We start from the raw sequence: 17,816 nt of genomic DNA, 5'->3' as shown, positions 1-17,816 counted from the left end.
TTAGTCATTGGAGTGCTGGGACTTGAGATACAACCACTTATTTTAACGTATTCAACTTTTCTCCTGAGCCATGGTTTATGCTACCAGGCTGCCTGTGTGGGTAGGACAACCTTTGGTGTCATTTCCTCAGGTGTACTGTCTGTTGTCATTTATTTATTTATTTATTTATTTTGTTTTTTCGAGACAGGGTTTCTCTGTGGCTTTGGAGCCTGTCCTGGAACTAGCTCTTGTAGACCAGGCTGGTCTCGAACTCACAGAGATCCGCCTGCCTCTGCCTCCCGAGTGCTGGGATTAAAGGCGTGCGCCACCATCGCCCGGCTATTTATTTATTTATTTATTATTTTTAATACTGGGTTTCTTACTGAGGTAGCACTTATTAAGTAGGTTAAACTGACTGACTAGTGACCCTACGTATCTTTTTCTGTCTCCCTAGGGCTGGGATCACAAGCTCTTAGCACACCTGGCTTTTTATGTGGGTTCTGCAAACACTTTACCAACTGTGCTGTTTTTCCCTTGATTGTGAAATTTTAATTCTGTTACTTCAGGCTCTTGAGAGCTAGGTTTAGAGGTATGCCTTATCAAGCCTTCCCCCAACCCAACTGTAAGTGTGTAGCTATGATGAATACAGTGACAGCTAGCTCACTTGGAGGCGTCTGTCGTGACCACTGCCAAGGCACTCAGAGTTTTACCAAGTATTGCTTTTGCATCACGCAGTGCATGAGTAACCACAGCTAAAGGACAAATGTGCTCTTCGAATGATTGAGGGATTGCTCTAAAGATCCCATCAACCACGGAACGACCAGCATGTCTGAATGTCTGCCTCTTGCTTGATCTTGAGGTTTTTGTCTGCAAAGTTACTTGCAACTAAGACTCGTAGGGTTGCCCCTATAGCACATGAAGTAAAGTAGCTGCTCAGCAGTCAGTTGAAGTTAGCTGAATTTCTGTCTAGTAGCAAGATGAAATAAAGGGGAACACTCCTCCGTTGCTGGAGGGCTTGTGAACTTGTACAGCTTCTTTGGAAATTAGTATGGTGATTTCTCAGAAAATTAGGAAACAATCTACCTTAAGACCTGGCTTTACCACTTTTGGGTATATACCCAAAGGATGCTCAGTTATACCACAAAGACATGTGCTTAACTATGTTCATAGCAATGTTATTTGTCATAGCCAAAACCTGGAAACAACCTAGATGCCCCTCAACTGAAGAATGGATAAAGAAAATGTGGTACATTTACACAATGGAGTACTACATAGTGGTAGAAAATAATGACATCTTGAAATTTGCAGCAAATGGATGAATCTAGAAAAAAAACATATTGAGTGAGGTAACCCAGACCCAGAAAGACAAATATACTATGTACTCACTCATAAGTGACTTTTAGACATAAAACAGAAAAACCAGCCTACAGTACACAACCCCAGAGAACCTAGACAACAGAGGACCCTAAGAGAAACATATATGGATCTACATGGGAAGGAGAAAAAGACAAGATCTTCTGAGTAAATTGGGAGCCTGGGAGCCGGGCAATGGTGGCGCATGCCTTTAATCCCAGCACTCGGGAGGCAGAGGCAGGCGGATCTCTGTGAGTTCGAGACCAGCCTGGTCTACAAGAGCTAGTTCCAGGACAGGCTCCAAAGCCACAGAGAAACCCTGTCTCGAAAAACCAAAAAAAATAAAAAATAAAAAAATAAAAAAAAATTGGGAGCATGGGGGTAACAGGGGAGGGTTTCTAAATTTGAACTTTGCCCATAAGTGTAAATAGTACCCACTGTTTTCTCTCCCTTTCTCCTCTCCTTTCTTTGGCATGGACACATACTTTTTATTTGTAAATTTCTATATTTTAAAGAGATTATGTTTATATGTTCAATGTTAAAAAGATAGAAATGGTTAACAAACTACTTACAAATTACTATGGGGACTCTCATCTGCAGTGATCTAGCCTGCCCACCTGCCTACCTGTGAATAGTCCTTTAGACCTTACAAGGCACTGTGTTTGGGTTTGTGGTTTTCAAATTTCCATCTTTTTTTTTTTGGTTGTTGTTTTTACTAAAATAAAATTAGAATTAAAATAGTCTGCCTGTAAAAAATGAAATAAATTGACTTTATATTTTTAAATAAATACTTTGATTAACTTGTTACTTTATTATGTATGGGGTGTGGGTGTAGGTCAGAAGACAGACAATTTGTAGGAACGGATTCTTGTTCCACTGTTTGAATCCTTAAGATAAAGTTCAGGTTGCCAGGGTTGGAAGAAAGCCACGTTTACCTGTGTAACAGGCTTATCCTGCTGGGAAGTAAAGCCCAGGAGGTGTTAGAAACAGTCTCCTAGGCTGTTCAGGACCTGTCCTGGCCTCCACATGCATATATACGTCTATTTATATGCCTGTGCCCTGCACATGTGTGTGTATATATACACTTAGACATATAAAACTAACTGTGTATTGGGACAGTGAGATGACTCTAAATAGAGACACTTGCTGTAAAACTCAATTACCTGAGTTTAATCCCTAGAAACACATTTGGTGGAATGAGAGAACTCTCTTGAGTTGTCTGTCTTTTGACCTCCTTTATGCTATGGTTTGCATCTCCTTCTGCCCACAAAATAAATAAATATAAAAACTAAAACTGATCAGTGAAAATTTATGGAACAGACTTACGTTAACCTCCTAGGAATGCTGTATCAAATAACCAATAACTGGGTGGCTTGAAACAATAGAAACTTATGCCTTCCTGGCGTTGGATACCATAAGTTGGAAACCAAGGAGTCACGAGAGTGGGTTCCTTATGGAGAGTCTGTTCTGTGCCCACTTCTGGTGACTGCCAGCTGTCCTTTGCCTTTCTTGACTTGAAAGTGGATGCATCTCTGTATCTCAGCCTCTAATTTTTGTATTTCCTTCTCTGCACTGTCACCCCTTCTCTCTTCTAAGAGCACATTGGTCTTTGAATTAGTGCTCAATCTAATTCAGGATGATCTCTTCTTAAGATTCTTAGCCTGCTTACATCTGCAAAGACCCCTTTCCAAAGAGTGTCAAATTCACAGGTTTCAGGGGGATACCAACCACTAAAAAACATTTTCATCATCTCATATACCTTCCCTCCAAAATACTTAAATCCAAAGGAAAAAGATTACAATGGAAAACATCTCTTAAATTACCAAACACAGCAGTAGTTTAATTTTTTTTTTAATTTTTAAGACAGGGTTTCTCTGTGTAACAGGCCTAGCTGTCCTGGAACTAGTTCTTGTAGACCAGGCTGGCCTCGAACTCTCAGAGGTCCACCTGCTTTGGCCTCCTGAGGGCAGGGATTAAAGGCATGCATCACCTCCCATCTTAAATTTCTTTAATGGCTTAAGTTTTTAAGATAGGGTCTTGGTATAGAAGGTCCTTTTGTCTATGTGTTGCTTTCATTGGTTAATAAAAAAATCTGCCTTGGCCTGTTGATAGGGCAGAACTTAGGTAGGCAGGAAAGACAGAACTAAATTCTGGGAGAAAGGAGGTAGAGTCAGAGATGCCATGGATCCATTGCCAGAGTCAGATGCAGAATCTTGCCAGTAAACCACTGCCCATGATTAATAAAATCACACAGATTAATAAAAACGGGTAAATTAAGATGTAAAAATTAGTCACATGTAAAAAACTAGAGCTAAGCAATGATTTAATTAATACAGTTTCTGTGTGGTTATTTCAGGGCTAAACTAGCTGGGTGGCCGGGACAAACAAGTGGGCCCTCCTCCAATAGGGTCTCAGTATGTGGGTGGGTATAGTGGTGCATGCCTGTAATCTCAGCACTGTAGGTTTGAGCCAGCTTGGGGTGCAGTGTAATAGTCTGTCTTGAAATGAAATAATTAATTACCCAGTCTTAAGTATTTTGTTATGGCAACAGAAACCAGATTTTACCATTCATAGGTTGTGGTGACACAAGTCTTTAATCCCAGCACTTGGGAGGCAGAGGCAGGCAGATCTCAGAGTTTGAGGCCAGTCTAGTCTACTGAGTGAGTTTAAGGACAGCCAGGGCTGTTACACAGAAAAACCCTGTCTGAAAAAAAAAATTAATGATTAAGAATGAGAATCCTGTTTGTAGGAATTAGGTACTATAAGTATTTACTTGCTCTTAGTTCAAGAAAATAAGTGGACCTTTTCCAGAACAGAAAGGAATATACAAAACTGAAGAAACAGATCTCAGAAAGGTCAAAAGCCTGGGGAGTTGCCCAGAATCTAGGGCAGTTTTGTTAAAGTCCTTTTGATGTAATATGTAATAGGCTGTACTTAATTCAATAAGGAACATGAATCAGAAGTTGCAGCCTCATTTCATTTTCTAATCATCATTTGATTTATAATTGTGTCATTTTCTAAGGGTTCTTAAATTTTTAAAAAAAATTTTTTTGGCTGCCCCCCCCCAAAAAAAAGACAAGCATTTGGGCTGTTCTGGAACTCACTGTGTATCCCAGGCTACCGTCAAACTCACACAGCAATCTTTCTGCTTCAGATTCCCAAGTGCTGGGATTACCAGCTTGACTGTCTCAGGTTATTGTATGAATAAACTTTATATATGATCGTCAGCTCTACTCCTTTTGTGTTTTACTATCTGTACCAGTTTCTAATTTTTAGAGACTTGTGATAATTGCTTTCAGTGTGTTATTGTCATCATGTCCCAAAGGCCTATATATGGTCTGTTCTCCCCATAATAGGCTTCCTAATATGGCAAGAGCTAGGAGGATATTCTAGACTTGTTTTGAATCTGAGCTTCTCTTACTTGTGCTGTGACTTTGCATAAGACTATTATTGTGCCAGTGTTTCCTTATCTGTAAGGTGGAGCTGATGACAATCCTGTTCACCTTCTAAAAATTAAAATGAGTATATTGTTAGTTGGTATATAATACATATCCTATGTTTCAAATTTGGGACAAAGTACACATAGGATTTTGCTTATTTGTAATTTTTTTCTTTATTAAAATCTTTCCGTTTCCTCCCTCTGTTTCATCCATCTCATGTTGCACAGACTCTTTGAACCTCTGATTCTCCTGCCTCCACCTTCTAAGAGCTGGGATGACAGGCATATGCCACCAATACAAGCTTAAAAACTTTATTAATTTTTTTTGGAAGACTGAGTCTTAGCTGAGCAAGGTGATTTGGGAATATAATCCTGTTGAAATAAGGGCGTGGGGCTGCGTCCCCAGCACCCGGCCGCCCGCACGGCTAGCTTTACGGCACGGCTAGCTTTACCCGAAATAATTACATGGAAACTGTATTCTTTTAAACACTGCTTGACCCATTATATCTTGCCTTTTCTTGGCTAACTCTCGCACCTGGACTAGCCCATTTCTTATAATCTGTGTAGCCCATGAGCTGGCTTACCAGGAACGATCTTAATCTGCGTCTGCCTGGAGTGGAAGAATCATGGCGACTCCTTGACTCAGTTTCTTTCTCCCAGCATTCTGTTCTGTTTACTCCGCCTACCTATGTTTTAACCTATGAGGGCCAGCCAAGCAGTTTCTTTATTACTTAACCAATGAAATCAACAGATTGATATATGACACTCCCACATCATAATCCCATCTTTCCAGACACTGAGACAGCAGGATTGTTAGAAGTTCATGGCCAGTCTGAGCTGTACAGTCAACCAGTGCTATATAATGAAATCTTATCTCAAAACCCTAACAGCATGGGACTAGAAAGATGGTTCAGCAGTTAAGAGCACTGGCGGCTCTTGCAGAGGACCCAGGTGTGTCTCACAACAGCTTGTAACTCCAGTTCCAAGGGATCCAGTGCTCTCTTCTGGTCGGCACAGGCACCAACACACACATGGTTCACAAACATGCATGCAGGTATTCACACATACACATAAAATTTAAAAAAAAATTAGAAAACAAAAAAGGAGACTAGAGGTTGCTCACTTGCCTAGGATGCACAAGACCTTGGTTTCACCCCTTCTTCCTTCCTTTCTCCTTCTTTCCCTCTTTTTTGGAGACATGATCTCTCAGCCCTCCCTCTCTCCGTCCCTTCCTCCCTTCCTCCCTTCCTTCCTCCCTCTCTCCCTCTCTCTTAGGAGACATGATCTCTCTACTCAGCCCTGCTGTCCTGGTAGTCTCTATGTAGACCAGAAATACACCTGTCTGTGTCTTCTAGATCAAAGGCACACACCACCATGCCTGACTGTAAATTTTATTTTTTAAATCAGCCTGGGCTGCCTTGGAATTCTTTGTGTTGCTGAGGATGACTTTGAACTCTTGATCCTCTTTCCTCTACCTCCTCAGTGCTGATATTACAGGTGGATACCATCATGTCAGGTTCAGAAATGTGATTTAAATAATATTGTGGTTTCGAATGTTCTCTTATTTGCCTTCCACACCAATACCATTTTATTTTAGGGTGAGTTTTGTACATGACTCAGTTACTTAAATGTCTTTATTAAATTTTTGTTTTTCTGATTTTGTCTTTTGTTTGCTTGTTTTATTTATTTATTCCTTTTTCATTTGCTTTTTTCTGGGCAGGGTTTCTCTGTGTAATAGTCTTGAACCAGACCTGCCTTGAACTCACAAAGATTTACCTGCCTCTTCCTTCCAAGTGCTGGGTTAAAAGTGTGCGCCACCACTGCCCTGCAGTTTGGTATTTTTTGAGATGTAGGGTCTTACTGTGTATCCCTGACTAGCTTAGAACATGATCTGTAGACTATGCTGATCTTGAACTCAACTGCTCTGCCTCTACCTCCCCAGTGTTGGGGCTACATGTGTGCCACTGGATGTCAGTAGTGAATGAATATATTGTCCAGTTAGGGAAGAGAACATTGCCTGCGTTGTAGATGTGCCCGTATGTCTTTCCTGTTTGTGTGTGCTGCTGGGCATTGAATATAGAAGTTAGTGCATGTTAGCTGGGTGGTGGTGGTGCACGCCTTTAATCCTAGCACTCAGGAGGCAGAGGCAGGTGGATCTATGTGAGTTCAAGGCCAGCCTGGTCTACAAGAGCTAGTTCCAGGACAGGCTCCAAAGCTACGGAGAAACCCTGTCTAGAAAAACCAACCAACCAAACAAAAACAAAAAAAAAAAAAAAAAAAAAGAAAAGAAAAAAAAAAAGGTTAGTGCATGTTAAGTAAGCTCTCCTTTTCACTTTTTTGAGATGGTCTCATGAAGTTGCCCAAGCTTGCCTTGAACTGCATCTGTTGCACAAGCAAGCCTTGAACTATTGATCTTTCTGCTCCAGCCTCCCCAGTAGTTGGGATTAGTTTTCTGCCACTGAGGCTTCATTTTTTTTTTTTTTTTTTTTTTTTCTGGTACCTGGAGGGACAGCCGTGGGTGCTGGGAACCGAACTCTTATATTTTTGGTTGTGAGCCTAGCCTTTAACGGCTGAGCCATCCCTCCAGGCCTGAGGCTTCATTTTTATCTACTTCCAAAGTAACCATCACTTCAATCTTAGTTCTGTGCTGCTTGTTTATTTTTCTTAGTAGTTTCACCAAGTCTGTTGAATGTAATATATTTGAGGAAATTCACACATATACCTTCTTTTACCTCCTGCTTTTTTTTTTTTTTTGTTTTTTTCGGGACAGGGTTTCTCTGTAGCTTTGGAGCCTGTCCTGGAACTAGCTCTTGTAGACCAGGCTGGCCACGAACTCACAGAGATCCGCCTGCCTCTGCCTCCCGAGTGCTGGGATTAAAAGCCTGCGCCACCACCGCCCGGCTTTACCTCCTGCTTTTATGAGATTCTTATGCATTGTGTATAGTCAGGAGGACTAGGGTTGGTGGTGTTTATTTTTAACCTTCATAAACAGTGTTGCTTTGGCCATTTGTTTCTATTTGTATTTCTGCAGTAACATGTGGTATATTCCTAGGGGGTGGTTGGAGAGTATGCCTTTCTTTACCTCTCACACGATACCCAAATGTTCCTGCAGTGTGCCGGTTTACATTCACACTCATCAGTAGTTGACTAGAGTCTGTGCTGCTCAGCTTGTCCAAACACATTTGCTAATCTCATATTTTAAGCAGTTTAGTACTTATGCAGTGGTATTTTGTGGTTTTTAATTATTGTTTACTAGATGACTGAAAAAAATTAAATTCCTTTGCATGTTTTTTGTCCGAGTTTTCTCTTTGGTTCAAGGCCTATTTAGGCATAGTGTACTTTTTTTCTTTAGGTGGACTGTCTGACTGGCTTGAGTTTTTAGGAACATTTTATATTGCTTTTTCCATTTTGTGAAGTATCTTTTCATTCTGTTCCTGGTAATTTACTAAGTAAACTACCTAGTAGTTTACCCGTCCTTGTGGGTACACAGGGAGGCCAGACGGTATTGGAGTCCTTAGGGCTGGAGTTAGAGTGTGGATGCTGGGATCCAATTCCAGTCCTCATGATTGAGCAACAAGTGCTTTTTGCTGCTGAGCCATTGCTCCAGCCTTGGTTTATCACCTTTTGACTCTTGAGTTTTTCAGGATGCAATAAAGAAGGAAACCAATTTATTCCTTTTCTTTCTGGCTGTTCTTTCTTAAATGAGTGCCTTCTACAACCATTCTTTGTGTAGTTTTGTTTGCCCAGACTTACAGGCATCCCTCATATTTGCTTGTGACCTTTTTCTGTGCTCCAGTCTGCTATGGGGTTATTTTTATATTCTGTCCTTTTAGCTGAGTTTTGGTGGGCAGAATATGTAAGGGAGTGATTTAGTCTACCATCATGAATTTGCAGTTATGACTTAGTATTACAGAATTGTTGACTGTCACTGAACTTAATTAGACACTATATAGTTTGGAATTGATCTAAGAGTTGTTACTTAATATTTTAGTTATCTAAAACATGCTTCTTGGGGCTGGAGAGATGGCTCAGAGGTTAAGAGCCCTGGCTGCTCTTCCAGAGGTCCTGAGTTTAATTCCCAGCAACCAGATGATGGCTCACAACCATCTGTAATGAGATCTGGTGCCCTCTTTTGGCTTGCAGGCATACATGGAGGCTGAACACTGTGTACATAATAAATAAATAAATCTTAAAAAAAAAAGAGTTTTAAAAAATGCTTCTTAACCATTCATTCAAAGTATCGATTTTTTTCATTATAAGATGAAATAATGGGAGTAATTTTATGTCTCAGAAGTTTATTGTAAGTATTACCTAAAGTAATTCATGCAAGCTTCTTAGTATAGAACCTTGTTCATGTGTTCAGTAAATGCTGATAGGTGAGACATGGTTCAGCAGTTGAGAGCATGTGCTGCTCTTGCAGAGGACCTGACTTCAGTTCCCAGCACCCACCTCAAGAGATGAACAACTGCCTATCACTCTAGCTCCAGGGAATATGATGGCCTCTTCTGGCCTGTTTTGTGCTCATAAAGGAACATGTTATATAATAGTCAATCACGTACGCACATGCTTGCATACACACAAGTGAGAGAATATGGAAGGCAGCGGTAGGCAGGTCTCTGAGTTCGTGATTAGGTTAGCTTGGTCTATGTAGCAAGTCTAAGCAAGCCAGGGCTACATAGTGAGACCTTTTTCAAATATCTATATAACCCAAACAAATTAAAATTGTTAAAATATGAGTATTTAAAAGTTGTTAAAAAAACAAGTAGCAATTTCTGGAAAGATTTAATATGTGCTAGCTTCTGATGAAATGGAATTATAATTGTAACATAGAGCTGGGCTAGAGTACTTGCATGGCATGTAGGAGGCCTTGGGTTTATTTCCTAGCAAAGAAAAATAAGACCAGTGTACCTTGCTTCTCCATGTAACCATGACTGAGAGTTATCTGGAAGTAGAAAATCTGTCCTGTGATTTGTTTCAGTATTGGTTTATGGGTTATTATAGTTATTTATAGATTTTTTTGATTAGAGGATTAATTCAAATTCTCAAGTAGTATGCTGGTTGGTTTTATGTCAACTTGACACAAGCTAGAATCATTTTGGAAGAGGGAACCTCAGCTGAGAAAATGCCCTCACCAGATTGACCTGTGGAAAAGCCTGTGGTGCACTTTCTTGATTGATGTGGGAGGACCTAGTTCACTGTATGCAATGCCACCCCTTGGCTGATGGTCCTGTTCTGTAAGAAAGCAGGCTGAGAAAGCCATGAGGAACAAGTCAGCATTCCTTTGTGCTCTCTGCTATCCAGGTTTTTGATAATGGAGTATGAAATGGAAGTGTTAACATGAAATAAACCCTTTCTTTCGAGCCAAAATTGGTCTTGGTCATGGTGTTTTAGCACAACAATAAAAACCCTTACCTCAGACAAGTAGATTCTGAATGTACCCTCTCTCTTTCCTTTCTGTTCATTCATTCATTCTGGACTAGGAGTTGAATCTAGGACCTTGAGAATACTAGGCAGGTGCTTTGCTTCTGACTACATCTCCAGCTCAAGATGTTTTCCTTAAACTTTTTTGCTTAAACAAATTTAAGTGTTAACATGCTAATTCAAGAACTGTTGCTTGTTATATTCTAATAAGTGTGCTTATGTATGTACCCGGAGAAGTAAAATATAAAATATTTTCTTTCTTATTACAGCAGAATGGCCAAAGACGATGACAGGTCTTCCCAGCACATCCGGGACAACTGCCAGTGTGGTTATCATACGGGGCATGAAGATGTATGTAGCTCATGTAGGTGACTCTGGGGTTGTCCTTGGAATTCAGGATGACCCAAAGGATGATTTTGTCAGAGCTGTGGAGGTGACACAAGACCATAAGCCAGAACTTCCCAAGGAAAGAGAAAGAATCGAAGGACTTGGTGGGAGGTAATTATTTGTTTTGTCTGTCTTATTTTGGTTTTGTTTAGTCAGCTGTCTACACTGTCTTTTGTCTTTACTTTTCCTCCACCATTCCCTTTTAATTGAGACAGATTTTGTTATGTGGGCCAGCCTGCATGTAACCCGTTGTGTAACCCAGGCTGGTCTACAACTGGTGACCCTCTGCTTTAGTATCCTCACTGCTGGGATTATATACATATCCTTCCTCCCTTTCCCTCTCTTCTTTTGAGACAGACTCTTATATAGCTGAACCTGACCTGGAACTCCTAGTCTTCCTGACTCAGTACTGACATCATTCAGAATCTGGACAGAGCAGAACAGCTAATCTGTGCCATGTACCTTGCTGATACTATTTTTTTTTTTTTTTTACAGTTTATCATTAAACAAGTGCTCTCCTGTTTTAGTCTTCTGGGACTTGTGCCATAAGTACAGAGACATAAAGCACTGAGTGACAGGAATGACATTGTTTTCCATTTTTGTAGGTCTCTGTAGTATTTAGAAGGTGACAGTCTCATATCTTCTGTCTTTACTCTGCCATGGAATCTTAGCTTGGTTGCAGTAGCTGGACACACACACACACACACACACACACACACACACACACACACACACACATTCTCTCTCTCTCTCTCTCTTTTTTTTTTTTTTGAGACAACTTGTGTGGACCAGGTTGGCCTTAGACTGACAGGTCCTCTGACTTTGTGTCACCAAGGCCAGGAGTTTTTTTTACCTGGAGTGTAGTTTTATTATCTGTCACCAGCCACAAGGGTGTGTGACTGTGAGTTTGAGGTTGTCTTGAGACACATAGCAAGTTACAGGCTAGCTGTGCTACATAGTAGAGATACTTTTTCAAAAAAACAAAACAAAACAAATGTCGTCGATGCTCTCTGCCTATTCAGTCTTCATTCCCTTACTCTTGGCAACCACTGACCTATTCACTGTTAGAGTTTTATAGAAGCCCCCACACAAGGTTTTGTAGTAAATGAATCCATCATTTAGGCACTTATTTATTCCTGGGGTTCTATAGCATAGCCAATCATTCCTCTGCTGAAAAACTACCTGTAGACACATGGCCTTCTCAACCATGGAGAAAACACTTCCTTTGAAATCTTTGGCATTTCCTGTGGAGTCGCCAGACCATATTTTGAGAGACATTTTGCTAATGTGTACATGGCTTCACCTTTTAGATTTTAATTTTAAACTGGAATTTATAAAAGCTAAGCAATATAGTTGAGATACAGGTTAATTTTTTCATATGGCGTCCAGTAACTAGTTAGACAATTACACACCTCTTATTGAATTCTTACACTTTTATTTCATGGAAAGATTGTGTTGAGTTTATCATTTCCTCCTACTTTTTCTGGTTAAGATAAACAACTGTCAGCTCTGTGGTAGGGTGGCATTCCTTATTGTGAAATGAAGCTCCTTCTGACTAGAGACTACATAGACCAGGTAGTTACAGTCCTTATTTATTTTATGTGTATGTATGTGTCTGAATGTTTGCCACATGTATGCATGTGACCATGGAGTCCAGAAGAGGACATTGGATCCCCTAGACCTGGAGTTAGAGGTGATGTGAGCCACCAGTGAGGCTGCTGGAGCTGAGCTTGGGTCCTCTGTAAGAGCAGAAGTGCTCTTCAATGCTGAACCAGCACTCTAGCGCTGTAGTTAAAGTCTTGTTAGAGGCTGCTGATTGTTGGGGCATCTGAAACTCTCCTGACTGTGTTGAGTATTGGGGCTTATGCCTGTTATCCCAGCATTCTAGAGGATAAAGCAGAATTACCAGGAGTTGGTGGCCAGCCCAAGTTACATATTAAATTTTAGGCGGGCCTTAATTACAAAGTGAGACCCTGTCTCAAACAAATAAGCAAAACCCTATCTATCTAAACTGTGTGGCCTTGTTTATTTAAAACTTAGCTGTTAAGCCAGGCATGGTGGTACATGCCTATAACCCCAGCATTTGGAGCAGAGGCAGGGAGACTGCTGCAGGTTAGAGGCCAGCCTTGTCTATAAAGCAAGTTCCTGACCAGCCAAGGCCACCTAGCAACATCCTGTGTCAAAAAAGCTCTTTAGTTGTAATTTTTGTGACTAGATTCTTGGGAATTCTTACTAAGGATTGCTTTCAAGGTCCTTTGTCTTTGAAATTGCTGTCTTGAATACTTTTATTATTTTTTTTTTCTGTTACCTGTAGTCTTAAATGAATCTGCTTTCAGGGTATAGGCTATTTAATCTTATCAGAGATAGTTGTACATATACTTGGGTCTTTTTCCATGTTTGTTTTGTCTTTCATATACTAGTACTATAATCTCTCTCACCTCTGTGTGTGAGAGAGGGAGACACAGACGCAGGGAGGATCTCATGCACCCTACTGCTGTTTTTTTCTCTAGTTCCCCACAGTATTCATTCTTTCATTTATTCATTCATTTATTTTTGAGGCAAGGTCTCACCCCATTCTCCCACAATGTCTGTCTGTCTGTCTGTCTGTCTATCTGTTTTTGAGACAGGGTCTCACTATGTACCTCTGGCTGTCCTGGAACTTATTATGTAGACCACGTTGGCTTGGATCTTCTCAGAACTCTGCCTACCTCTGCTTACTGATTGCTGGGATCAAGCGCGTGTGCAACCATACCCAGTCCCTATAATCTTTTAAATTGAGTCATTATTTGATTTTTTTGTCATTTCTGGAGATCAGACCCAGGTCCTGTTATGCAAATGCTCTGCTGCTGAGTTGTCACTAGTCTCTCTCGTTTTTTGTTTGTTTTTTGAGACAGGGTTTCTCTGTGTAACCTGGAACTCAGTTCTGTCCTGGAACTCAGAGATCTGCCTGCCTCCCTCCCAAGTGCTGGGACTAAAGGCTTGCGCCACCATGCCCAGCATGTCACTAGTCAGTCTCTCTCTCTCTCTTAAAGATTCATTTATTTATTATGTATACAGTGTTCTGTGTGCATATATGCCTGCATGTCAGATGAGACACCAGATATCATTACAAATGGTTATGAGCTACTATTGCTGGGAATTGAACCCAGGACCTCTGGAAGAGCAGCCAGTGCTGTTAACCTGAGCCATCTCCAGTCCCATTAGTTTCTTACTACACATTTTTAATATTGGTGTGCCTGATACCTTCTTAGTTTTTTTAGGAAAATATTTTTCTAGTTTATATTTATTTTTAATAATCTATTTAGCTCTTATTTTATGTGCATTGGTGTAAAGGTGTCAGATCCCCTGGAACTGTAATTATAGACAGTTGTGAGCTGCCATGTGGGTGCTGGGAATTGAACCTGGGTCCTCTGGAAGAGCAGCCAGTACTCTTACCTGCTGAGCCATCTCTCCAGCCCCTATTTTATTTATTTTTTTAACTTGAATTTTTAAAGTTATATTTTCTTTCATTTTTTTTAATAGCCTTTAAAAAGAGTTTATGGTTTTTGCCTTTTCCCTTAAAAATACCATCTGGACAGTTGGACACATGCTTTTTGCCATTTGGGAACAGGTGTCTTTTTGCAAAAATTGAGCCATTTTATGATCAGTTATTTCCTGTCTTCCCTCTGTCCCGACCTAGGCAGTTGGCCAGCGCTCTTGTTTTTCCAGCCTTCTGTTGATGCACAGCCAGCTCTCTGCATGTCAGGCTGTTCTCTCCATTTGCCTCTTAATACATAACAGCAGCAGGGTATGCAGTAAAAGCAGTAGCTTGCAACATTGCTTTGGTTTTAGAATTTTTTTTCTTAAACAGCACATTATTTGTTGTGTTTCTTAGACACCCAAAGACCATAATACCCTTGCTAATATAATTTCTAGGGAGTTCCTAATTTGTATTGGAGACAGCTGCTGGAATTGCTTCCAACCGGAGGCTCACCCTGTCAGTAGTCTTTGAGAAAGAACACTGACTTTAAGATGACTTGAAAACAGAATGTTGGCATCCATTCTCATTGTATTTCTCCTGTTTCATGTGCTTGTGAATGTCCAATGTACTTTATTCTACCCCCAATTGAGCCTCAGCATTGAATAAGCATAAGAAATGACTGCCCCCTGAGTAAATTGGGAGTGTGGGGACCATGGAAGAGGGTCAAAGGAGAGGGGAGAGAAAGAGAGGAGAGGAGAGAAAAATATATGGCTAAATAAGAACAATAAAACATTAAATGACTGCCTGTGGATGGAGGGCTCCCGGCCACTGGCTAGCTCTATCCAAAATAATTACACGGAAACTGTATTCATTTTAAACACTGCTTGGCCCATTAGCTCTAGCCTCTTACTGACTAATCCTCACATCTTGATTAACCCATTTGTAATAATCTGTGTGTAGCACCATGAGGTGGTGGCTTACCAGGAAGGATCTTAACCTGCATCCATCTTGGAGAGGAGAGCTATATCGTCTGCTCATTTCCCTTCTTCCCAGCATTCTGTTCGGTCTACTCCATCTATCTAAATCCTGCCCTATTAAAAAGCCAAGGCAGTTTCTTTATTAACCAATGAAAGTAACACATAGACAGATGACCCACCTACATCAACTGCCCTTGGTCTTCTAACTCTCCCTGTCTATAGAAATGAAAGTTGAACTTATTCTCCAAAACAATGGTGAATGAAGGACTTTCTGGAGTTCTGTTCTGTATTGACATTTACAGCTCTGTGTTGATATTTCTGCTTATTCTATACTTGTTTCAGTCTTTAACTGTACTATTGTCATATCACTGGTGACCACTGGCCACTGCTTAAGTTTAATAAAAATTATAGACTCAGGGCTGGAGAGATGGCTCAGTGGTTAAGAGCATTGCCTGCTCTTCCAAAGGTCCTAAGTTCAATTCCCAGCAACCACATGGTGGCTCACAACCATCTGTATGAGGTCTGGTGCCCTCTTCTGGCCTGCAGGCATACATGCAGACAGAATATTGTATACATAATAAATAATTAAATATTTAAAAAACATTATAGACTCAGTTCCTCATTTCCTACTTAGTGTTTGCTATCATTGTGGTTAGTGTAGGACAGAATGAACATTTCCCACTGTTGCTCAGATCTCTTGGCTTGGTCCTATTTTTTGTTGCTTATCTTCTACTTTCTTTCATTTAGTCTTATTTGGGATTGTATGTGTCTTGGAAAGTGTGTGGAGGTCAGAGGATAATTAGGGAATTTGTCTTTGCCTTCTACTTTATTTTTTTTTTTTTTGGTTTTTCGAGACAGGGTTTCTCTGTGACTTTGGAGCCTGTCCTGGAACTAGCTCTGTAGACCAGGCTGGTCTCGAACTCACAGAGATCCGCCTGCCTCTGCCTCCCGAGTGCTGGGATTAAAGGCGTGCGCCACCACCGCCCGGCTTTTTTTTTTAATAATTGTATTTTTTAAATTTATTTATTTATTATGTATACAATATTCTGTCTGTGTGTATACCTGCAGGCCAGAAGAGGGCACCAGACCCCATTACAGATGGTTGTGAGCCACCATGTGGTTGCTGGGAATTGAACTCAGGACCTTTGGGAGAGCAGGCAATGCTCTTAACCTCTGAGCCATCTCTCCAGCGCCTTCCACTTTGAGACAGGGTTTCTTAGCTCTTTTTTTTTTCTGTCAAATACACCATGCCGGTGACCAGAAAGCTTCCTAGAATTCTCCTATCTCCCTGTAGGAATTCTGGGATTGCAGACATCCCTGCATCTGTGCCTGGCTTTTACATGAGTCCTGGAGATCTAGGTTCAGGTTTGAGACAGGGTTTTTCTGGAATAGCCCTGGTTGTCCTGGAATGTTGCAGGGAGTGGGGGGCCCTTTGTTTTTCCCAGCAGCCTGGCTAGCTTACACCCGAAATAACCACACAGAAACTGTATTAATTAAAACACTACTTGGCCATTAGCTCTAACTTCTTATTGGCTAACTATTACATATTAGTTTAACCCATCTCCATTAATCTGTGTATTGCCACATGCCTGTGGCTTACCGGCAAGATTCTAACCAGCGTCTGTCCGAGGCGGAGGATCCATGGCTTCTCTCACTCTGCCCTTCTTGCCAGCATTCAGTTTTGTCTTCTCCTCCTACCTAAGTTCTGTCCTATCAGGCCCAAAGCAGTTTCTTTATTCATTAACCAATGAAAACAACACATGAACAGAAGAACCTCCTACACCACTGGAACTCCTTTTGTAGACCAGGCTGGCCTCGAACTCACAGAGATCCTCCTACCTCTGTCTCTTCAGTGCTGGAAGTAAAGGTGTGTATCTTGTGGATAGAACCGAGGTTGTCAGGCTTGGTGGCAGGCACTTTTACCCCCAGAGCCATTTTGTTGGCCCTTCTCCTCAATTTTATTTGGAGATGCATTCCCTGTTGTCCATGTACCCGTACATTTGATGATCCTCCTACTCAGTCTCTTTAGTAGGTGAGATTACAGGCATCCACACCACCACACTTCAGGAACTGCTTTGTCTACCTGTTTTTTGAGACGGTCTCTCACTTTGGCCTGACCTTGCTGATTTGTGTAGGCTGAATAGCCAGCGAGCTCCAGGTGTCTTCATTTCTGCCTCCCCAGTGCTGCCTTCATCCTAAGTGTGTGCTACCAGCACCACCTTGTCTTTATTTTTTTGGTTCCTGAGGTAGAACTCAAGTTTTTCTGTTTTTGCAGACTCTTTATTGACTCAGCTATCTTTGTAGTTCCTCTATTGGAATTTAAAAAAAAAATCAGAGGGGGATGGAGAGATGACTTAGCAGTTAAGAGCACTGGCTGCTCTTCCAGGAGTCCTAAATTCAATTCCCAGCAACCACATGGTGGTTCACATCCATCTATAAGCAGCAGTTCTGTGGGATCAGATGCCCTCTTCTGGCACGCAGGTGTATGTGCAGCTAATAAATCTAAACGATTTAGAAAATTTTTGTGTATGTGTATGTCAGAGGGTATACTGCAGAGAAACCATGATTAATTTGAAATAAGTGTCAATTTTCTTTTAAGTAAATCTCAGTCATACCAAGCACAGAATGAGCAACCAGCTCAATAATACTTTTAATTTTTTTCCCAAATAATTAACTATACTTATGAAAGTTTAAGGTACCCTGTGGTAACTAACTTTTTTGTATACTAATTAACGGTCTTATTGTTTTATGGCAAAGTTGTAGGAGGATTTTCCTATTCTGTAACTCCCATATGTGTATC

At 40.9% G+C, this 17,816-nt stretch overlaps 1 protein-coding gene across 2 annotated transcripts in view; it reads left to right on the top strand.

Annotated features, from left to right (window-relative positions):
• The window catches only part of Ppm1d (protein phosphatase, Mg2+/Mn2+ dependent 1D), a 40,357-nt gene that overhangs the window by 3,963 nt on the left and 18,578 nt on the right, over positions 1-17,816 (top strand). For both annotated transcript variants that reach the window (XM_075991239.1, XM_075991240.1), the window contains exon 2: positions 10,462-10,690. In XM_075991239.1, coding sequence (XP_075847354.1) covers positions 10,462-10,690 — 229 coding nt within the window. The remainder of the gene's footprint in view (positions 1-10,461; positions 10,691-17,816) is intronic.

This window comes from Microtus pennsylvanicus, chromosome 11 (genome assembly GCF_037038515.1).
Source record: "Microtus pennsylvanicus isolate mMicPen1 chromosome 11, mMicPen1.hap1, whole genome shotgun sequence".
Classification (NCBI taxonomy): domain Eukaryota; kingdom Metazoa; phylum Chordata; class Mammalia; order Rodentia; family Cricetidae; genus Microtus; species Microtus pennsylvanicus.
The sequence above is the reverse complement of the archived record's forward strand: the minus strand, read 5'-3'. Positions and strand labels throughout refer to the sequence as shown.